The following is a 24,798-nucleotide window of genomic DNA, read 5'->3' on the forward strand; positions in this document are numbered from 1 at the left end:
GGCGGACTAAATGGGCAAAAAGAAAAGGTACAACATCGCTCGGGAACTTGAGCGAATTCGAATAACAGTCAGAGACGTTCGCCAGTAAGGTATTAGTAAATGTGTGTGTGTGTGTGTGTATGATTTTCGTGTGATGCCCATGTGGGTTAAGAGCCGAGACCCGGCAACTAATGTTGTGATAGACGGAAGGTTTTACTAAACCGAATACATGAAGCGAAGCGGGGGCGACGATCCGAAAGTTGTCAAGGGATAGAAAATCCCTAAGTACATTATAATTCAGTTTAGAATGACAATGTCTGAAAGAGAAAATGAGTATGGAGGGTAGGAAAGATGAAAGATAAGCAGTGTGAATAAGTGGAATCCTTGAAAGAGTCGATACGCGAGACGTAAGACAAATTGTGTGACAATTGGGCGAATAAGTTTACCAATAAAGGGGAAATTCTCATGAATTATTGGAGCCTTAGTAGGAGCGATTTGATTCTAATTTGACACTCTATCTGTTGTGCTTCTGCACTTCCGATTCCGATAAGGCTCTGTCTAGTACGCCTCTGTATTTCTGAGCTCGATTATGTTCCCGTCTGATGAATCTTTGTGCGTCTGATTCTGGATACGTTTCTGTCTGGCACACCTCTGTATGTCTGACTCTGGATATAAATCCGTCTGATATGCTTCTGTGCGTTTGATTTTGATCACGCGTATGTTCGATACATTTCGGTCTGTCTAATCACGACTCTGTATGATACAATTCTGTACATTTGATTCTGATTTCGAACCTGTCCGATATGATCTTGTCTCCGATTATGAATCTGTCTGGTATATCCTCGTGTGTTTGATTCTGATTACGAATCCGTCTGATACGCCTTTGTACGTCTGACTCCGATCTCAGATTTGTCGGATATACTTCCGTACCTCTGATGTTGACTATGAATCCGTCCGATATGCTTATACGCGTCTGGCCCTAGTGCTGAATCTGTTTGGCATGAAGTGTCTGGTATGAAGTAAAGTGAGATTACGACGATGTGGTAAGAAACTCAGCAGTGTAACAAAGAAAATGATATTGACTATGATGTCTGGAAAGCGTTCGTTTGTTATAAGAATATATCTTATGGTTCGATGATTACGAGGGGTATGAGAAAATAAATCAGGAAGGCGTTTGAATCAGTGATGTGAAAATTTCCTCATGACGTGGTGAAGGGGCCATGTCGGAAAAACAATAAAGGACATCTATAAAGAGAACCCTCCCGGAGTAGTATGACACCCCATGAGGTCAATTTAACATTCGAGGACGAATGTTCTAAAGGGGGGGAGAATGTTATGTCCCGTGCTTTCGTATAATTGGAAATCGAGAAATAAACAAGACTTGTGTGTTATAAGGAAATATTTTTGATTTTGGTGAATATGACTATGTTGGTTGTGGAATCATTAATGTTAAGACATCGGGGAAGGCCGAGGGTAAATTTGGAATTTCGGAAATTAGTTTCGGGAATTACAAAACGGGGCGTTTTATGAATTGGGCCAAGAGAATTTGAACATAAAATTGAGGCCCAAAGTGTGAAGTGGCCGGCCAAGTTGAGGTCCAAGCCCACTTTTAAGAGTCATGTGCTATGCACATGACCTCTATATGGATATACATCAACATAGCACTTAGTAATTATCAAGAAAAATTTCACAACTCCAACTTTGAGCACAAAAAGGCTCTCGGCCGAGAGTGAGAAAGAAAAGAAAAAAAAATTGGCAAGCTTGATTCTAGTCTTAAAAATCTTGATTCTTGCCTAGTGGTGAAGTACTCAAGACCCTCTTCAACGGGGTACAATTAGTTTGGTGTAAGGTGCGCGTTTGCGGCAAATCGGAATTTCAAGAAAAAGGTGAGAAATCTATGTTTTTATGTTATGAAATGGGTTTGTATGTTATAGTGATTGATGTTGCATGAAGATTATGGGATGGTGTTGTGTTTGTGCATGGCGTGTGTGTGTGAAAAGGGTGTGTTTGGTCGTGTGCCCTTAGAAGGGGAAAGAAATGTGAATTGATCTTGTTTAGTTTGTATAATGTGTCGTTGTGACCTTTATGTCATAAATGATTGATTGATGAATTGGATTGGAGTTGGAAAATGATTTCGGAACGTTATCGGAAAGTATATACCTTTGGTATATTTGTGTATATCATTGTATATCGTTGATGCTAAAGACTTTAAATGTGACATGTAGTTGATGTTAATGAATTCGGAATGAAACGACGCAAGTTAGAATGTTCGTCGTGACTTTTGATGTTTTGAATGAAATATGGAAAAATAATGAATTTCGGGAACTTTCGTATATGGTTAGGAATATATTTGGGATGTGATTGAATGATCTTGAATGAGTAAATGAATATAATGATGTGGACATAGATTTGAAGTTTTGGAAGTTTAAATGAAAAGTTGCCAACTTAGGTAATAAGGTGGAACTTTGAAGCTAGAGTGGTTTGATTATGAATTGTGTTGTTGTTGATGTGTGGGCTGTTGTTGTTGATGTATTTTGAGCCGAGCTAAGTCTCGGGGGTGTTAGATTTGTAGGGGAAATGCTGCCGAAATTTCGGTAGACAAAAATGAAGTTAATGGCATTTTTAAGCCTAAGAATCTCAATTGGTAACTTTGACCATTTGCAGATTTCAGACGAAACGGGACTTGACTTTTGGGAGAGCATACGACGTCTGTAAGGTATGTAAAGCTTCCCACTTCTTCGTTTGGCATGTCTTAGTATGCTAGGTGAATATTGGAACCTCCGGAGCATTTCTGCTCCTCGAAACCCGATCCACAGAAAAGTTACTATTCATTCAATTCAATTGAAGCCTAAGGGCTCTATTTTGGCTAGAATGCCACCAATCGTCCGAAACCTATCGAAATGTGGTCGGGTAACTTCGAAATGATTATGTATGAACTTTTGGCCCCTAAATGTTCGTAAATTATGTTCGCCAGCTCAATTCGACTCGAGGTGGGCCCGCTAACCCCGAGATGCCCTATTTGTCTTATTGGGCTGTCTTTTTGAATAAAGTTTGAAATGATACCTTCGATTTTGGAACTTCCTCCTACGGGACGTGTTTTGAATATTACGATACGCTAAGTTACGTTTTGAGCTATACGTACTATTTTGGAAACGTTTTGTGAAATGAAACCTTGTATCGACTAAGTATTCGATTATTTTGTATTATGAAATGACTTATGGGATTACTCTGTTTTGAAAGACTATTTTGAAGTATGATTTGCATTAGTTTGCTCACGACTCCGCTCGTGCCTTATTATGACTTCGTTCACCGGTTCCCGGGCCAGTTATGATTCGTGCGCCTTACAATAATTCGGCCGTATGCTGTGTTACGGTTCCCGAGGCTTCGCCATAGGGCCGGGTTCCGTTTGGAGTTATGATGTGATATGGCTCGTGATGCGATACGCTCACCTATGTTTGTGTTTGTGTTCGGAGATACGGAGATTTGAAACCTTCTGGTGTTATGCTGTGTGTGGCGCCAGCGTCGGAGTGGCGACCACGTTCCTAAGCGTTTGCATGATTTCGTTTGCATTATGTATACGTATATGATTTTGATACGGATTTTGACATCCCGATTTGTACTCCACTTTGTTATCTGATTTGCTTTCAGTTTTGATCCATATTTCTGTACTCCGTGCTTTACATACTCAGTACATATTTCGTACTGACCCCCATTCTTCGGGGGCTGCGTTTCATGCCCGCAGGTACAGACATTGGTGATCCTCCACTGTAGGCTTCACTTTCTGCTATTTTGGAGTACTCCTTCTGATCCGGAGTCCACTTTTGGTACAGACTTCTTTTGCTATGTATATGCTCTGTATATTTGACGATTTGGGTACGGCGGGGCCCTGTCTCGCCATATGTCTTTGTTTTGAGTTCGTAGAGGCCTGTAGTCATATATATGGGGCGAGGGTCCTATATATGTTTGTTTGAGTTTGTTTTCTGGTCTTAAAGCGGTCCGTTTGTTTTGATGGCCCTAAATGGCCCTTATGCTTATGTTGCACTTTTGACCGACGATGTCTATTCCGCCGCTTAGTTTGGATTCGGTATGACATTTTGATTTGTGCGACCGCTTAAGACATATTTTGATATAAATTCTGTTGATATGACTTTTATGAATTTTTGGAATATGCTCGGACTTGGCAAATGAATATGCGGTTTGGTCTGGGTACCCAGGTAGGGTGCCAGTCGCGGCCCACGGGGTTGGGTCGTGACTACTTGCACTTTCTCATCTCTGGTTGGGTTTGCTGAAGAACAAGAGAGTTAGAAAAATGAGGAGAGGCTGGATCGAGATCAGAACAAGAAGGCCCGATCTGCGAGTGGTTTTAGTGGTAATAATTATAAGGAAGGGCAAAGTAAAAGGTATTCTGCACCTGCTCAGTCTGGCGCTTATTCCCATGCTAGTGTGCCTTCTGGTAGGCAAGGCCAGAAAAATAATAATAATAAGTTTTCGCAGGGAAGTAGTTGTCCGCCAGTGTGGGAAGAGCGTATCTGTCATCATTGTGGGATTAGAGGCCACATCAAGAGGGAATGCAGAAAGTGGCTACGTGAGATGGCTGCTATGAATAACCAAAAGAATGATTCGCCTGCTTCTGCATCTGCTAGAAATCCGCCTGCTGGTAATGCTAACAATAATAATCAGAATGCTCGTAACAACGGCAAAGGAAAGGAAGTTGCTAATACTTCTGGTGGAGGGACAACTCGACTTTACGGGCTGACTCGTAGGGAGGCAGCTGAGGCTTCTGACGCAATGTTTACAGGTATTCTTACCATCTGTTCTCATGATGCTTACTCATTGATTGAGTCGGGTTCAAATTTATCCTATGTGACTCCTTATTTTGCTCTTGATATGGATATGAAACCCGAACCTTTGTTGGAACCTTTTGTTGTTGATACACCTTCTGGTGTTCCTGTTATTGCTTCTAGAGTGTGTAGAAATTATGTTGTTGTGATTAAAGGACGTGAGACCGTGGCTGATTTGTATGAAGTTGAGATGGTGGATTTTGATGTAATTATGGGGATGGACTGGTTGTCCGCGTGTTATGCTAATGTAGATTGTCGCCATAAGTTAGTTCGCTTCGCCATTCCCAAGGAGCCTGTTGTTGTGTGGGAGGGTGAAATCGCTAAGCCAAGGGGTACATTTATTTCTTATCTTAAGGCTCATAAGATGATTACTAAGGGTTGTATTTACCATTTGTTTGTTGTTAAAGATACAAAAGCCGTAGTACCTGAATTTGCATCTGTTCCCATAGTCAGTGATTATCCCAAAGTATTTCCCGAAGATCTTCCTGGTATTCCTCCTGATAGAGTTACTGATTTTGGGATTGGTGTTATCCCCGACACCCAACCTATTTCAATTCCACCTTATCATATGGCTCCAGTGGAGCTAAGGAAATTAAAGGATCGGTTGAAGGACTTGTTGGATAAAGGTTTCATCCGACCAAGTTCCTCACCCTAGGGTGCCCCAGTCTTATTTGTTAGGAAGAAAGATGGTTCCCTTAGGATGTGTGTTGATTACCGTCAGCTTAATAAGGTGACCATTAATAATAAATATCCTTTGCCTAGGATAGATGATCTATTTGACCAACTTCAGGGTGGTAAGTTCTTTTCAAAGATTAACTTGAGGTCTGTGGGTATCACCGATTGAAGATAAAGGAGAAGGATATCCCGAAAACTGTTTTCCGTACTCGTTATGGGAACTTCGAGTTTCTAGTGATGTCCTTTGGGTTGACTAATGCGCCTGCTGCATTCATGGATTTGATGAACCGGGTGTTTAAGCTGTATCTAGACCGCTTTATTATTGTGTTTATTAACGACATCTTGGTGTACTCTAAGAATCGTGAAGATCATGCTAATCATTTGAGGATAACTTTGACAACACTTGAGGAGAACGAGCTTTATGCAAAATTCTCTAAGTGTGAGTTCTGGCTTGAGTCTGTGTCTTTCTTAGGTCACGTGGTGACTGGTGACGGCATTAAAGTAGACCCTCAGAAAATTTCAGCGGTTAAGGATTGGCCTAGAGTAACTAGTGCGACGGAAACTCGTAGCTTCTTGGGTTTGCCAAATTATTACAGAAATTTTGTGGAAGGTTTTTCGTCCATAGCCTCACCATTGACTAAATTGACACAGAAGTCTGTTAAGTTTCAGTGGTCCGAAGCTTGTGAAAAGAGTTTCCAAGAGCTTAAGACAAGGTTCACTTCGGCTCCTATTTTGACTTTACCTTCTGGATCTGGTGGATATGTGGTGTATTGTGATGCTTCTAGAATTGGTTTGGGTTGTGTATTGATGCAGAATGGTAAGGTGATTGCTTATGCTTCACGTCAGTTGAAGAAGCATGAGAAGAACTATCCGACTCATGACTTGGAGTTGGTTGTTGTGGTATTTGCTTTGAAAATTTGGCGTCATTATCTGTATGGTGAGCATTGTGATGTTTTTACTGATCACAAGAGTCTGCAATATATCTTCAAGCAGCGAGAGTTGTTGGAGTTGTTGAAAGATTACGACTTAAATATCTTGTATCATCCTGGTAAGGCTAATGTGGTTGCTGATGCTTTGAGTAGAAAATCTATGGGCACGTTGGCTTATTTGCATGCACATGACATGCCCATGGGTAAGGAAATTCGAAGACTTGCTAGTCTTGGGGTCAGACTTGATGAAACCAAAGATGGAGAGTTAGTGGGAATCACGCCATCACGGTCTGACATGGTGGAAAGGATAAAATCCAAGCAATATGATGATGAACTTTTGGAAAAGCTGAGAGATGGAGTGGAAGGGGGTGAGTACACTTCATTTACTATTGGTACTGGTGATAGTGTTCTGCGGTTGCAAGGACGATTGTGTGTTCCTGATGTTGATGGTCTTCGACAAGAATTATTGATGGAAGCTCATAGTTCCAAGTATTCGATTCATCCGGGATCCACCAAAATGTATAAGGATTTGAAACAACACTATTGGTGGAAGAGCATGAAGGTTGATATTTCTAACTTTGTGGCTAAGTGTTTAAACTGTCAACAGGTGAAGGCTGAACATCAAAGGACTGGAGGCCAGGCTCAGAATATCGAGATTCCGCAGTGGAAGCGGGAGGAGATCAATATGGATTTCGTTGTGGAGTTACCCCGCACAAAGGCCAAGTTTGACTCGATTTGGGTTATCGTGGACAGACTCACAAAGTCTGCCCATTTTCTCCCTGTGAAGACGTCATATACTGCAGCGGAGTACTCCAAGTTATATCTAAAAGAGATAGTTAGATTTCATGGTGTTCCGACATTGATTATATCTGACAGAGGAACGCAATTTACTGCTCATTTTTGGACATCCTTTCAGGAAGGGTTGGGAACTAGAGTGAAATTGAGCACTGCCTTTCATCCTCAAACTGACGGGCAGGCAGAGAGAACTATTCAGACTTGGAATATATGCTACGAGCTTGTGCTATAGATTTAGGAGGAAATTGGGATAAACATTTACCTCTTATGGAGTTCGCGTACAACAACAGTTACCAAGCGAGTATTCAAATGGCTCCTTATGAGGCTCTTTATGGGAGGCGTTGTCGATCTCCGATTGGTTGGTTTGAACCAACTGAAGTGGAATTGTTGGGTCCGGATTCAGTTCATGAAGCAATTGAGAAGGTTAATCTTACTGTGTAGCGTCTCAGGACAGCTCAGAGTAGACAGAAGTCCTATACGGATATGAGGCGGCGTGAGCTAGAGTTTTCTGTCGGTGACAAGGTGTTCTTGAAAGTGTCGCCGATGAAGGGAGTAATGCGGTTTGGTAAAAAGGGGAAACTTAGTCCCCGTTTCATTAGCCCTTACGAGATTGTTAGGAAAATTGGGACGGTGGCTTATGAATTGAAGTTGCCAGCTGATACGGCCATAGTGCACCCTGTGTTTCACGTTTCGATATTGAGGTTGTACAAACCTGATCCTTCCCATATGTTGAATCATGAAGACATTGAAATTAATGAAGGGTTAACCTATGAAGAAAAATCGATTCATATTCAAGATCGTCAAGTTAGAAGGTTGTGGATGAAGGATGTGGCATCTGTTCAAGTGTTGTGGTGAAACCATAATACTAAGGAAGCTACTTGGGAAGCAGAGGAGGACATGAAAATGAGATATCCCCACTTGTTCCCTATAGCAGGTATGAGCTAGCGTTTTAAATTACTCATGGATGAATCGTTGTGTTTGTTCGAAGCAACTTGTGGTTTAGTGAATTCTTTTCTAGACTATTATTCTCATTCGAGGACGAATGAATCTTAAGGGGGGAATAATGTAACATTCCGTAAATCCGTATAGAGTGTGAAAGCATTATATGAGTCCTTTGGAACCTTATATGTTGGGTTATGTGCATGACTTTAGGCTAAAGACCCAAGAGGAGATGGTCAAAATGAAAATTCATTGCAGTTTCACGAAAGGAGGTTTGACGGTCGTCCTTTTTACCGTCGATTTGTTCGACGCTCCGTCCTTTGCACCGTAGAAAGTAAGGAAGATAAAGTTGCTCACTGGAAATTTCATGATTTTGACGGAGCATATCGACGCTCCATCGATCTGTTCGACACTCCGTCGTTTGTATCGTAGAATTGACCTAGCACAAAGACCATTCGACGGAGCAGATCGACGCTCCGTCGTTTGTATCATCGATTGTGTCTGACGGGCTGAAATTATATAACTTGCAAAAATTTTAGTTTTTCTTCCATTCTTTTCACTCTCAAAAATCCTATGGACGAAAATATCTCTCTAGGGCTCCAACACTAAGGTAAGAACACCTTAATCATTGATTATCAATCCTAACTTCAAACCCATGATTCTTGTGACTAAAACCAAGGGTTTGCAACATAATTCTTCCTAAAGTGATTCAACCTAGGGTTTGGGTGTTCTTCACTAAAAAAGTGAATTGTTAAACTTTGTTTAACATTCTAAGGTATGTCTCTCTTTTAAAACCTTATTATGTTTATATGTCTTTTTCTTAAAAGTTCTGTATTGAATAAAAAGGTGAACTTCTCATACAAAATCCTAATTCATGTTTTGATGGTGGTTGGTGTGTGTGAGGGGACAAGCCCATATTAAACCTTGATTGTATTATCCACTATATACGTATATGAAATCATAATCGTTTTCTTCCATAAGAGATCGATCAATAATGATGGTTAATTGTTGGTACTGATGTTTTATCACGAACTATGACAATGGAATCTTGTTTAAAGAAGTGGAAACATTTTCAAGATTATCTATGAAATTATGGATCTTTGTAATGGCACATTGAGCCTTAATGTTAATTGATGGTGTGACATACTTTGAGACAAATGGTGAATCGACTTCTATGCTATGAACTTTGTTGTTGTGTTTGGCCTAGCTACTCGGGAGGAAGGGTAGCCACTATGGATCCTAGTGTGATAATGCCTAGCCATTCGGGAGGAAGAGTGGCCACTTCCGGGTTCGCTACCTGGGGTGTGATTATGACTAGCTATTCGGGAGGAAGGATATCCACCGTCGAATTTCATATTCTGGTGTAGTGCGCTGTGACAAGGGAACCTCTATGGTCACCCCTTCGATGTGGTTGATTCTTGGGCTTGTATTGGCATGTGTGATATTCTTATTTTCAAATGGAATTGTTATTGTTAATTATGATCAATTGAAAGGCATACTTGAAGTTGTACCTTGATAAGAGGCCTTGTAATCGGTTTTGATAATTCTTATTGAGACACACAAGTGGAATAACTGTTTTTACATTGGTTTCACATGATTTTCGGGACTGATTTCTTTATGTATTATTGTACTCTATTTTCTTATTACTTATTGTCCCCGAGGCACTCACTGATTACGAAGTACTCAGGCATATCATTGTTGTTTTTTATGGTATGTTAAGTAACTGAGAAGAGCAGATTCTTGATACTCTGGACGTTTAGGAAGGACTTGTTGTTGCTGCTGATTTGGTGAGCCCACACATTCATTCGTGGGACACCCTATTTATTTATTTATTTATTCAATATATTCGTTTTCTGGGCTGCGTCCCGATGAGTCAGCCTATTAATACTTTATCTTAGAAGCTCCATGGTATACATTCTTGTGGGTAGCTGTTGACTTATTGATTAACTCTCAGACACGTTATTACGTTTGACTAAGTATTTGATTAATAAAGACTTCCGCTGATTTAATTCATATATTCATGATTTGTTTACATTTATTTTATAAACTGTTGGAGGCGAATATTGAACCTGACGGGTTCAAGTATTGTTATTGCATCTTTTAGGTTCTTTCAATGTTGTTCATGTCGTCGGATGCCAGTCACGTCTAGGGTAGGTTTTAGGGCGTGACACCTGGGGAGACAGTGTAGGTGCCATCACGACTCACGAATTGAGTCGTGGCAAAATTGGGTTTGGAATGAATGTGGTTCGAATTGGGAATTTATGGGAACCTGTCCAACGATCCTTGCATGTAAGGATAAATTGCCGCAGGTGCGACCTCTCTTCTGCGGAGAATTTTCTACAGAAGCGGAAATCACTAAGATCTTCCCAAGTGCAAGTGCGAGGGAGACCATGCAGGAGTGGCCACATACCTGTAGACATACCTTTGCAGCTGCGGCCCTGGACGACCTCGCCTAGTCTCACACCTATAGACCAACTCACGCAGGTGCAGCCGCACCAGAACCAGAAAATGGAAAGAACCTAAAACTTTCGATCCAACACCTGAAACTCATTCGGAACCCCACGAACACAAACCAAACATGCAAACTGAGTTTAAATGACCCTACGAACTCGCTCGCGCATTCAAATTTTCAAAAAGATGTTGTTTTGACCAGGCGTTAATGTCACGACCCAACTCGGGGCCGCGACGAACACCCGGTGCTAACCCACCCGAGCACCCTCTTAGCTTACTCTTATACTTACATCTAGGTGATCCACATAATCATACATGCATTTCCATTCATTCGTCAACTAGTCCCATATGGACAACCGCACATTTATATCATCATAGGAATTCATGCCACATCAATATACATGGGCCAACGTGGCCGACAAAATGATATACAAAACATAGGCCGACAAGGCCAAACACATCTACCCACACACACACATGTCTACGAGCCTCTAAGAGTATAACATATCACATTAGCGGGACAGGACCCCGCTATGCCCATAATTATATACACAAAAGAATGAGTACCCAAAAGATATGGCTCCGAAGGAAATGGAGCTCTCTATGAAATCTCTGAATAGGCAGCTAAGGATCAAATCTGTCTCCCTGCGCACCTGCAGGCATGACGCAGCGTCCACAAACAAGAGGACGTCAGTACGAAGAATGTACTGAGTATGTAAAGCATGATCAACATCAATATAGAAGCATAATAGATATCAAATGAAGATAGCATAGGAGGGGAGACAGTAATATCATCATCATGTCTCTTACTTGCATACATCGTCGTTCATATCCCATAGTAATACTCATACCATACTTGTGCTCATATTCGTATACATGTCCTTATCCGTATTCCTATACATAGTCTTTTCACATTCATATTCATATTATATACATAGTCATTTCATATACATAGCATACCCGACCTCATGGGATCAGTGTCTTATACATACTTGGCCAACCAAGGATCAAGGTCATACATACCTGGCCCTACCAAGGCATCAGGTTATCCGTACCCTCTGCAGAGGTGTGCGCGCGTTACGTAATCGTATACATACTTTATACATAATTATATACATATATATATATATATATATATATATATATATATATATATATATATATATATATATATATATATATATATATATATCCTACCCGGCGTTATAAGCTCGGGGTATCATTATAGCCCTTCATAGGCACATATACATACATCATAGCTCGTAAGCATCTTTAATCTCATTTTACTCTCATCATCATTTCTATCCTCATCACCATCGTGACATCAACATTATGGACTTACTCGTCAAGCGAGGAACATAGTAAAATCATAGTACATATCAAGGGTCGTGAGCTTATGAGCTCGGAATGCCAACCATGCGGAGACAACATACTCATATAGAGGAATTTAGGAATTTGGCCAAGAACCATGCCTTATGAAAGAAGGGTTAGCCTTACATACCTTTCCGTTGAACTATTCTACACTTGCACGTTCCCTTCCAATGCTAGCGTTTATACCTTTATTAATGTCATAGCAATGGCCATTAGTCATTCACATTAACCACATTATCTATATTCCTCAATTGGCCTCTAATTCACCCACATTCATGATTATAACACCCATCTTCGTCCATTCGTCTAAAGTGTTTAGTTCATGATCTTAATACCATTTATAACGCATTCATATCACAACACAACAACATTCATAACTCAATTCAAACTATTTCTCAAAATGTCACTATTCATCATTCATGACTTAGTTGACCACATTTTCTACAATCCATGTATTTTAATTCTTCAATACCTTAAACATCTTGTAAAAATCATGAATCTTACCTTAGAAGTTGTAGGAACTAGCTTTGGTTGATAATACTCTTTTTTGAGCAAAACCCTAGTTTTTCTCCATTTGGATTTCTTGACTTGGATGATCCTTGATGACTCCCTTATCCTTGATTCACTTGTCTTAATGTTATGGATGACTTATAATCCTTGGAAACTCATATAATAAATGTAGAGAGAAGTTCTAGAGAGAAGTGGTGTAATGTTGTAAATGAAATAAGACAAGTCTTGATCCTCATATTTAATGAATTGAAAAATCTATGCTGGGTGAACAGTGGTCGACCATGGAGGTTTACGGTCCGTATTTCAGTTTATGGACCGTCCCTCGTGGTCGTTTTTAAGCTTAAGCAGAACCAGAAACTTTGGCCTGCATGCATGGTGATTTACAACCATGGTTTACGGGTCGTAAATCACTTTACGGTCCGTCCACCAGGTCGTATTTTAGCCATTCCCTCAGCTGGCAGAAAGTTGAAGTTGGACATGCCAGTTTACGACGTCAATTTGACGGACCGTATTGCACTTTACGGTCCGTATTTTGCACTATACGACCACTGGGCAGTTTTGCCAACTTTCAATTTTTTCTCATTTCTCGACTTTTCATTCTAATCATTCTCGTCCATTTACGCACCTTGATCATGAAACATTATACACTAACACTCCTCGCACACATCATTAGTCCATTTACTTGCGTACCAACAGAAAATTTCCTAGGTGTAACATTCTACCCCCCTTAGGAACATTCGTCCTCGAATGTTATAGGCTTGGGGAATTCTATAAAAATTTCACCAGAGTTTCCTCTGTAATGTGGCACTACCACCCTGTCACAACAGCCCACAATAACAATGCCACACAGGGAAATAATACAACAGTCCTAGAAATTTGACCACACACGACCTGAATGTATAAAAGGGAAAACATGCATACCTTATGGTTTTGACGTCTCATCTTGGACTTCTTCCGAGGGCTGAAATAAATGTGGGTATTTGGATCGCATGTTCTCTTCTGCTTCCCATGTCATTTCCTCTCGATTGTTATTTCTCCACAGAACTTTAATTGAGGCCACTTCTTTGTTTCTAAGCCTCCGTACTTGCCTATCTAATATGGAAATGGGTATTTCATCATAAGTTAACTTTTCTGTCACTTGAATATCATTCACTGGGACGATCCTCGTAGGATCTCCAACACACTTCCGAAGCATCGAGACATGAAATACTGGATGGACTGACTCCAAATCTGGAGGTAGATCTAGCTCATAGGCCACTTTGCCTATTTTGTGTATAATCTCATAGGGTCCGATATACCGGGGACTGAGCTTCCCCTTTTTGCCAAATCTCATAACGCCTTTCATTGGCGACACTTTCAAGAATACCCAATCCTTAACTTGGAACTCTAAGTCTCTTCGACAATTATCCGCATAGGACTTCTGACGACTTTGAGCCGCTAGCAACCGATCTTGTATGAGCTTAACTTTTTCTATTGCTTGATGGACCAAGTCTGGCCCTATCAACTTAGCTTCTCCGGTTTCAACCCACCCAATTGGGGACCTACATTTTCGCCCATTTAGAGCTTCATACGGTGCCATTTGAATGCTAGAATGGTAACTGTTATTGTAAGCAAACTCAATGAGTGGCAAATGGTCATCCCAATTTCCTCCAAAATCTATCATACATGCCCGTAACATATCTTCAAGAGTCTGAATAGTACGTTCAGCTTGCCCATCGGTCTGTGGGTGAAACGCCGTGCTTAGGCGCACTTGGGTCCCTAAACCTTCTTGGAAAGACCCCCAAAACTTGGCTGTAAACTGAGTCCCTCTATCGGAGATAATAGTTACCGGAACGCCATGGAGTCTCACTATCTCTTTAAGATAAAGCTTGGCATAATCTTCTGCCACATAGGTCGTTCTGACCGGTAAGAAATGCGCTGACTTTGTGAGCCTATCCACGATCACCCATATAGAATCATATTTACGTCGAGAACGGGGTAACCCTGTAATGAAATCCATATTAATCACTTCCCACTTCCAAGTTGGGATTTCTATAGCTTGCAATAAGCCACCCGGCTTTTGGTGTTCTATCTTCACTTGTTGGCAATTAGGACACTGAGCTACGAATTCCGCTACGTCTTTCTTCATCCCATTCCACCAGTATATAGCCTTAAGATCATGATACATTTTCGTCGCTCCGGGGTGAACGGAGTAACGGGAACAATGAGCTTCTCTCAAAATCTGATGGCGTAGACCTGCCACATCGGGAACACATAACCTGCCTTGACATCGGAGAACTCCGTCTTCGGAAATGTTAAATGATGACTCCTCCTTCTGAGGGAGTGTATCTCTATACTGCATTAGCATAGGATCCTCATATTGTCGCTCTTTTACTTCCGCTACTAATGATGAAACTGCTGAATTCTGAATAGTAGCTCCGCTGCTACCTGAGTCCACCACTCGGACTCCTAGGCTAGCTAACTGCTGAAGATCACGGGCCATCTCTTTCTTTTCTGGTCGTACCTCACTTAGACTTCCCATCGACCTACGGCTAAGAGCATCAGCCACAACATTTGCCTTTCCGGGGTGGTATAGGATTTCAACATCATAGTCTTTTAGCAACTCTAGCCATCGTCGTTGCCGCAAATTCAACTTTTTCTGCTTGAAGATGTACTGGAGACTCTTATGATCTGTATAAATATCCACGTGGACACCATATAAGTAATGTCTCCATATCTTTAAAGCATGGACCACCGCGGCCAATTCTAAGTCATGGGTAGGATAATTTTGCTCATGTTTCCGTAATTGTCTAGAAGCATACGCAATCACCTTGCCATTTTGCATCAATACACAGCCTAGCTCGACGCCTGAAGCATCACAATAAATAACATATCCTTCCAATCCCTCTGGAAGTGTCAAGACTAGGGCTGAAGTCAGTCGGTCTTTCAACTCTTGGAAACTACGCTCGCAAGCATCTGTCCATTGAAACTTAGTTGACTTCTGAGTCAACTTGGTGAGCGGTGCAGAAATAGAAGAGAAACCCTCAACAAATCTTCTGTAATAACCGGCTAAGCCCAAAAAGCTACGAACCTCCGTAGGGGTCGTGGGCCTTGGCCAGGTCTTCACGGCCTCAATCTTTTGTCTATCCACTCGAATACCGTCAGCTGCAACAATGTGGCCCAGAAATGCCACTGAGTTCAACCAAAACTCGCATTTGGAAAACTTCGCGAATAACTCTCGAGTTCGATGAACTCCAAGGACAACACGCAAGTGATCCGCATGTTCTGCCTCTGATCTAGAATACACTAGGATATCATCGATGAATACAATCACGAATAAATCCAGAAAAGGCCTGAATACATTGTTCACTAAGTCCATAAACACTGCCGGTGCATTAGTTGAGCCCAAACGACATTACTCGGAACTCGAAATGGCCATATCTTGTTCTGAAAGCTGTCTTAGGGATATCTTTCTCCCTAACTCTGACTTGGTGATACCCGGACCTCAAATCAATCTTTGAAAACCATTTGGCAACTTGCAATTGATCAAATAAATCATCAATCCTCGGGAGGGGATACTTGTTCTTAATTGTCACTTTATTCAATTGCCGATAATCAATGCACATTCTCAAAGAGCCATCCTTCTTCCGGACGAACAATACGGGTGCTCCCCACGGGGATGAACTAGGCCTAATGAAGCCTTTTTCAAGAAAGTCTTTTAATTGCTCCTTCAACTCTTTCAACTCTACGGGTGCCATCCTATAGGGAGGAATAGATATAGGTTTAGTGTCTGGCAACACATCAATCGCAAAATCTATCTCTCGCTCGGGAGGAAGGCCTGGAAGCTCTTCCGGGAACACATCCGGAAATTCGTTCACTACCGGAACTGACTGAAGAGTCGGCGACTCAGCTTCTACATCTTGAACTCGCACGAGGTGATAAATACACCCTTTCGTGATCATCTTCCTTGCCTTTAGATAGGAAATAAACCTAACTTTTGGTGATGCCGAATTCCCTTTCCATTCTAAGAGTGGTTCTCCCGGAAACTGGAAACGAACCATCTTCATTCAGCAATCAACATTGGCATAACAAGAAGCCAACCAATCCATGCTCATAATAACGTCAAAATCTACCATTTCTAGCTCATGCAAATCAATCGTGGTACGACGATCACAAATCACAATCACACAATTCCTATATACTCGGCTAGCTATTACCGATTCACCCACGGGTGTAGACACCTCAAAAGGTTTGATAGACTCCGGCTAAATTATAAATCGACCCGCAATATATGGAGTAACATATGATAATGTGGAGCCCGGATCAATCAAAGCATATACATCATGAGAAAATACCGATAATATACCTATGACCACATCGGGAGAAGACTCAAGATCTTGGCGTCCAGCCAAAGCATAAATACGGTGCTGAGGACCGCTAGTACCGGGAGCTCTGCCCCTACCCCTACCATGGCCGACCGGCGCATGTGAACCTGGCCCCGTAGGGCGTACAGATGCCGAAGATCCGGCTACCGACCCTGATGGCTGGGTCCTACCTCTACCCTGCACTGAGGGGCAATCACGCATAATATGGCCTGGCCGACCACATGAATAGCAAGCGTCTGAACCTGATCGGCACTGACCCCAATGCAACTTTCCACACTGAGAACATCGTGGTACGGGTGGCCTTGGCTGGCCTGAATCACCTCTAAACTGAGACCCCGAATAACCCTGACTCGGCTCGGAACGAGTAGGTCTGTCAAATCTCTGCCCCGTGAATTGTGGAGGTGTACTGGTCATAGAATAGCCTGAATGGCTGGGAAACTGCTGTCTGTGTCCGCCCCTGGACTCGTTCCTCGAACCCGAAGGTCTGGCCCTCTTGTTATGGCCCCTATCCTGCTCACGTTCATTTCTCCGCTGCTGTAGGTGTTCCTCTAATTCTTGAGCATGTGCCTGAATGCGTGCAATATCCATGACATCCTGAATGGACGCAGTCAAACATTTATCCATCAAGTGTGGCCCTAGGCCTTTCACAAACCGGTGCACCCGATCGCCCATATCCGCTACCATGGCCGAAGCATACCTAGCCAAGGAATTGAAGCGGAGACTATACTCTGTACCACTCATGCTACCTTGCCTCAGATTCAGGAATTTAACGGCCCTAGCTCGCCGAACTTCTAGAGGCATGTAGTGACGGAGAAAAGCATCGACAAACTCTTGCCATACCGGCGGAGGTGCATTGGCTCCCCGCGAAGCTATCCAAACCGTGTACCACTGGATTGAGACATCCCTCAATCTGTATGACGCTAGCTCCACCGATTCGGTGTCTGAAGCATGTATCAACCGGAGCGACCTTAGCATACCATCAATAAAGTCCTGGGGATCCTCCTCCAGTTTCGACCCAAAGAATTCCGGGGGTTTCAAAGCAATGAAGTCACGGGCCCTTGCACTAACAGTCCTGTCACCTTGCCCTGCGCTTGGCCTCTGAGTCTGGGCCGCAACCAACTGAGTCAACAAATTAATGGCCTCTCTTACGTCTTGGCCCGAAGCATTCGGTGGAGGAGCTGGAGCTGGGGCTGAGGCTCCCACGTGCTCCTCAGTAATAGGCACTGTCTGGGAGGACTGAGATTGAGCCGCACTCTGGGACTCATCTTCCTCTACTACCGGTGGCGGCGCTCTTTCAGCCCGCTTTTCTGCCACCGTCTTTCCCTTTTGGGCTGCTGTAGCCTTTTTCTTTTTAGGCATCTCTGAAATACACAACACACGATTTAGGAACAAGAATTTCTTACATCATAGCTCTATCGCACGATCCTTATGAAGAAAGAAGGTCATATATTCCTAAGATGTCCGCAGCTTCTCGTTTATAAGTGTGGCGCGCAACACACCCATAACCAAGACTCTACTAGACACGGCTCGTAGACACATCCTAGGACTGAACTGCTCTGATACCACTTTTGTCACGACCCGACTCGGGGCCGCGACGAGCACCCGGTGCTAACCCACCCGAGCACCCTCTTAGCTTACTCTTATACTTACATCTAAGTGATCCACATAATCATACATGCATTTCCATTCATTCGTCAACTAGTCCCATATGGACAACCGCACATTTATATCATCATAGGCATTCATGCCACATCAATATACATGGGCCAACGTGGCCGACAAAATGATATACAAAACATAGGCCGACAAGGCCAAACACATCTACCCACACACACACACATGTCTACGAGCCTCTAAGAGTATAACATATCACATTAGCGGGACAGGACCCCGCTATGCCCATAATTATATACACAAAAGAATGAGTACCCAAAAGATATGGCTCCGAAGGAAATGGAGCTCTCTATGAAATCTCCGAATAGGCAGCTAAGGATCAAATCTGTCTCCCTGCGCACCTGCAGGCATGACGCAGCGTCCACAAACAAAAGGACGTCAGTACGAAGAATGTACTGAGTATGTAAAGCATGATTAACATCAATATAGAAGCATAATAGATATCATATGAAGATAGCATAGGAGGGGAGGCAGTAATATCATCATCATGTCGCTTACTTGCATACATCGTCGTTCATATCCCATAGTAATACTCGTACCATACTTGTGCTCATATTCGTATACATGTCCTTATCCGTATTCCTATACATAGTCTTTTCACATTCATATTCATATTATATACATAGTCATTTCATATACATAGCATACCCGACCTCATGGGATCGGTGTCTTATACATACTTGGCCAACCAAGGCATCAGGGTTATCCGTACCCTCTGCAGAGGTGTGCGCGCGTTACGTAATCGTATACATACTTTATACATAATCATATACATATATATATATATCCTACCCGGCGTTATCAGCTCGGGTTATCATTATAGCCCTTCATAGGCACATATACATACATCATAGCTCGTAAGCATCTTTAATCTCATTTTACTCTCATCATCATTTCTATCCTCATCACTATCGTTACATCAACATTATGGACTTACTCGTCAAGCGAGGAACATAGTAAAATCATAGTACATATCAAGGGTCGTGAGCTTATGAGCTCGGAATGCCAACCATGCAGAGACAACATACTCATATAGAGGAATTTAGGAATTTGGCCATGAACCATGCCTTATGAAAGAAGGGTTAGCCTTACATACCTTTCCGTCGAACTATTCTACACTTGCACGTTCCCTTCCAATGCTAGCGTTTATACCTTCATTAATGTCATAACAATGGCCATTAGTCATTCACATTAACCACATTATCTGGATTCCTCAATTTGCCTCTAATTCACCCACATTCATGATTATAACACCCATCTTCGTCCATTCGTCTAAAGTGTTTAGTTCATGATCTTAATACCATTTATAACACATTCATATCACAACACAACAACATTCATAACTCAATTCAAACTATTTCTCAAAATGTCACTATTCATCATTCATGACCTAGTTGACCACATTTTCTACAATCCATGTATTTTAATTCTTCAATACCTTAAACATCTTGTAAAAATCATGAATCTTACCTTAGAAGTTGTAGGAACAAGCTTTGGTTGATAATACTCTTATTTGAGCAAAACCCTAGTTTTTCTCCATTTGGATTTCTTGACTTGGATGATCCTTGATGACTCCCTTATCCTTGATTCACTTGTCTTAATGATATGGATGACTTATAATCCTTGGAAACTCATATAATAAATGTAGAGAGAAGTTCTAGAGAGAAGTGGTGTAATGTTGTAAATGAAATAAGACAAGTCTTGATCCTCATATTTAATGAATTGAAAAATCTGTGCTGGGTGAACAGTGGTCGTCCATGGAGGTTTACGGTCCGTATTTCAGTTTATGGACCGTCCCTCGTGGTCGTTTTTAAGCTTAAGCAGAACCAGAAACTTTGGCCTGCATGCATGGTGATTTATGACCATGGTTTACGGGCCGTAAATCACTTTACGGTCCGTCCACCAGGTCGTATTTTAGTCATTCCCTCAGCTGGCAGAAAGTTGAAGTTGGACATGCCAGTTTACGACGTCAAGTTTACGGACCGTATTGCACTTTACGGTCCGTATTTTGCACTATACGACCACTGGGCAGTTTTGCCAACTTTCAATTTTTTCTCATTTCTCGACTTTTCATTCTAATCATTCTCATCCATTTACGCACCTTGATCATGAAACATTATACACTAACACTCCTCGCACACATCATTAGTCCATTTACTTGCGTACCAACGGAAAATTTCCGAGGTGTAACATTTAACCATGATCAACTCAAAAACTTCCAAAATCTATAATTCAAACCAATGACTCAAATAACACCCAACACCTCAGGACCCGAACTAAAAGTTCGACTAAGTCATAAATGACGTTTCAGACCTAGTGTAATCGACGAAACTTTAGAAATGACGAAAATACCCCTGATGTTGACTTTGGTCAATCCTTTTTCATTCCTCTAACTTAAAATCTGTAAACCCACCAAAATAAATCCAAAAACGCCAATAACCTCGGTAACCGCGCCACCTATCCCCGCAAGACCTAAACACTGAAATGAAACTATGAAAAGGGCAATTTGGGGAAAAAGCCTAAAATGACCAAATGGATCGTTACATTGGCCAAGAGTTTGAGAGAAAATAAATGTTTTTGGGGAGTAGTAGAAGTTGTTTTTCAGAAGCTAAAATATTATTTCCTCCGTTCAATTTATGTGAACTCATTTGACTAGGCACGACATTTAAGAAAGAGTGAAGACTTTTGAAACTTGTGGTTCAAAATAAGTCTTGAATATTTGTGTGGCTGTAAATCATTTTATAAAGTGAATTTGTTTCCAAATTGGGAAAGAGGTCATTCATTTTGGCACGGACTAAAAAGGAAATAGGTTCACATAAATTGAAACAGAGGGAGTAGTTTTTTGCCCAAAAGCACTTTTTAAAAGTTTAGTTAAACACTAATTGCTGCTCAAAAGTATTTTATTAAATTAATTGGTCAAACACAAATTGCTTCTCACCATAATACTTTTTTCAAAAGTAGTTTTCAAAAATAAGCTTATTTTAGAAGCTTGGCCAAACAGGCTAATGTGATTAATTTTTGAGCTGGTTGGATAAATTTAATTCATTAAAAACGTAAAACAAACCGTGTGAATAATGATTAACTACACAGTTATAAGTTGCTATTTTTACTCATAAAAGGTACTCCCTCCGTCCTAATTTATGTCACACTCTTTTTTTAATTCAGTTCAAAAAAGAATGGTACTTTTCTATATCTGGTAACGATTTAACTTCAAATTTTTTATTTTACATTAATGAGATAATATATCCACACAAATAGCTATAACTAATTTTAGACCACGAATCTCAAAACTCTTCCTTTCTTTGTTAAACTTCATGTCCAATCAAACACCTTTATATAAAATGAATAGAGCGAGTGAAATACTCCTTCTGTCTCATTTTAATTGTCTTAGTTTGAGTAGGCACATAGTATAAGAAATAAAGAGAGACTTTTGAATCTTTTAATCTTAAATTAATGATGTGTATAATGTACTAAAATATTCTTTATTCTTGTGATTATAAACTTGTCATGTAAGATGTTTGAATTGTCAATTTACTAACAATAGAAAGAGACGCTTATTTTTTGACAGACTAAAAAAAAAAAGTTAGAGCGTTAAATTGGAACTTTGGGAGTACATTTTAAAGGCTGTGGTACGGGCAGTAAGGATCGTTTGTCATTAAACTTTTGCTTTAGATAATGCTAAAAAATTACAGCCAGCAATACACAGAGTAGGTATGGAAAAAGAAACAAATTAAATAAGATGGATACTAATTCAATATTCAGCCGTTAACAAAATAGGAAGAAAAAAAAACTATCAACTGAGGCCAATAGAAAGCAGAAATTGAGGTCATGAACTCGACAGAAGTTGAGCAAAAAGCAAAGAAGCAACAGCCAGTAGTATTGTCATAGTTGAAGATCTCATTGAGTAGCCGGCGGAATTGGATGCTCCTGAAACAAAATAGATGCCAAATTATTCTACCTAACGGAAACAAAAGTTCACATTCGAATCACAGTTAAATAGACTCTTTCACCATAACTACAACTATACGGACTCCATACTTAGGGATAAGATATTCCCTCTGTTCCAATTTAAGCGTCTTAGTTTGGTTAGATATAAAATTTAAGAAATAACATACAATTAAGACATTTGAATCTTATGGTCTTAAATTAAATATGTGTATAATGTATCAAAATGTCATTTAAGTCTTGTGGTTATAAACTTGTAATATATTCCCTCCGTCCCAAAAAGATTATCCTCTTTTCACTTGGCACAAAATTTAAGAAATAAAGGAAGACTTTTGAAATGTGTGGTCCAAAACAAGCCTTAGATATTTGTGTGGCTGTAAATCATCTCATAAAGTTAAATTGTTTCTAAATATAGAAAGAGGACAATCTTTTTGAGACAGACTAAAAAAAAAAAAGAGGATAATTTTTTTGGAACAGAGGGAGTAACATGTTTGAATTGTCAACTTACTAAATATGGAAATAAGCACTCTTTTTGGGACAGACCAAAATGAAAAATGATACACTTAAATTGAGACGGAAGGAATATTAAACATAAGTACCTCTCCAATTCCTTGAAAAATTTAAGAATGGATAGTGCAGAAAATATATGAAACAACAATTGTTTCAAGACATTTTACGTTTTGTAATTTCTTTAAGGTTTATTTCATTCGTGGGAAACAAATTTTAGTGTGATAACAGAGTTCGTCGTAAGTGCATATCCCAAAACTCAGAGTCTATTACGTTTTGAGGAAAATGGAACTGTACTTCTTCGATCTGTTCATTCACTGAAAAAGCTAATCAAGTAGGTAACGTATTAGAGAAATTCTGCATCAATTCTTGAAAAACCTTAAAAGTCCCGACACATAATATGAGACTTTTACGAAATACAAATGTTTGGAAGAGAAATCGAGGAAAGAAGGGAAAAGGCCGTGAGAGATCAAGATTCAAATATCAGCAAAGACATATAAGACTAAGGAGATTCTTTTTATGTCTGCCTAATCTTTAGCCGAAAAAACAGATGAATGCTACAGAGACATGCGTACCCTTAAGACATCCCATGTAATTAACAGGCTGTCCACATTTAGCAGGTAACATTTGAGCCTCGTTAATGTCAATTCCAGCTTTCTCCGCGGCGTTGCTGCCTTTGATGCTTACCATTTGACACAAGCATTCAGGCATGTTCCTTATCACATCTTTTAATGGATTGCAGCAACTGTCTGGTGGATTCCCTCTTGTTCCATTCAAGAAATTCATGCATGGGAGCAGCTTGTTTATGCAGTTTCTGTCCTGAGCCTCAGCAATATTCTGCATCTGCCCCAACAAGATTATCGCCAAAAATATTGCTGCTTGAGATAGCTTTATCTCCATGGAAATTAATTAAGATGTTTGTGTTTTGTGATGTTTATTACTGTTTTCTTATTCCAACCTGAGATATTGATGCCTGACATGTATGTTTATATAGTATATATTGTATTTGTCCTATATTGTTTATCGTTAATGAACATTTTGACTTTTGTTGGGGCGATTTTGACTTGGATATGATGGTTAGAGTTGGTGATCTAACAGTGTGTTGTTAGGCAAACCTGATTGATAGATAGGTTGAGCTACTACCAGGTATCCCTCCACCACCTCTTAGCGAACTGGCAAAATTCTAGAGAGTTGACCAATGTATCTTTTTACCATATTAATGTATTTTTACAGAGGTTGTAATTAACAAGTCATTTAGGGGTCGTTTGGTTCAAAGCAAGTTATGCTGAGATTATTTCTTATTGACTGTTTGATTTGTTGTAAAAATAACATGAATTGCATAATTCCTAAATAGGATTGCAAATAGGGTGTACAAGTATAAGAATGGTACTCGTACTGTTAAATGATATAATATCTTAGAGGTCACTCAATTAAGGGTAATTCACTCAATTTTGTTTTTTAACCCAAAATTACTCATCTAAAGGTAGTTCACTCAGAAAGTTACTCAATTTTATTTTCTAACCCAAAAATCACTCAATTATTGGTATTTCACTTTGAAAGTCACTCGATCTATTTAAGTGATTTTTTCATTAAATTTTGCTGATATGAAATTTTTATTTAAAGCCAAATTTTTAGAAATAAAATTGAGTGGGTGTGAATTGTTATATCACTATTTCCCTGAGAAGAATTTATGTAATTGTTATATCCTTATAGAAGAGATTACTGAAGGTTGTAATCTGCGAATGGTGAGACTGTTGAGGCAGCGGGATGCCATTCTTGACAAAGGAAAAAGGACTCAAGACGGTCGCTCCAGGAGTC

General features: G+C 40.5%; 1 protein-coding gene across 1 annotated transcript; it reads right to left on the reverse strand.

The window, feature by feature from the left end:
* Positions 1–22,158: 22,158 nt before the first annotated feature.
* LOC132622915 (non-specific lipid transfer protein GPI-anchored 30-like) lies at positions 22,159–23,995 on the reverse strand. The gene is made up of 2 exons (XM_060337602.1): positions 23,556–23,995; positions 22,159–22,455 (listed from the first exon to the last, which is right to left on the reverse strand). The coding sequence occupies exons 1-2, from the start codon at positions 23,878–23,880 to the stop codon at positions 22,355–22,357; spliced, it is 426 nt and encodes a 141-aa protein (XP_060193585.1). The 5' UTR covers positions 23,881–23,995; the 3' UTR covers positions 22,159–22,354.
* Positions 23,996–24,798: the final 803 nt, after the last annotated feature.

This window comes from Lycium barbarum, chromosome 12 (genome assembly GCF_019175385.1).
Source record: "Lycium barbarum isolate Lr01 chromosome 12, ASM1917538v2, whole genome shotgun sequence".
Classification (NCBI taxonomy): domain Eukaryota; kingdom Viridiplantae; phylum Streptophyta; class Magnoliopsida; order Solanales; family Solanaceae; genus Lycium; species Lycium barbarum.

Bases quoted from the DNA above. Each gene is read 5' to 3' on its own strand.
- LOC132622915 (XM_060337602.1), bottom strand. From the start codon at position 23,880: ATGGAGATAAAGCTATCTCAAGCAGCAATATTTTTGGCGATAATCTTG. The intron at 22,456-23,555 runs GTACGCATGTCT...ATTTTGTTTCAG, and splicing joins TTACATGGGATGTCTTAAGG to GAGCATCCAATTCCGCCGGC.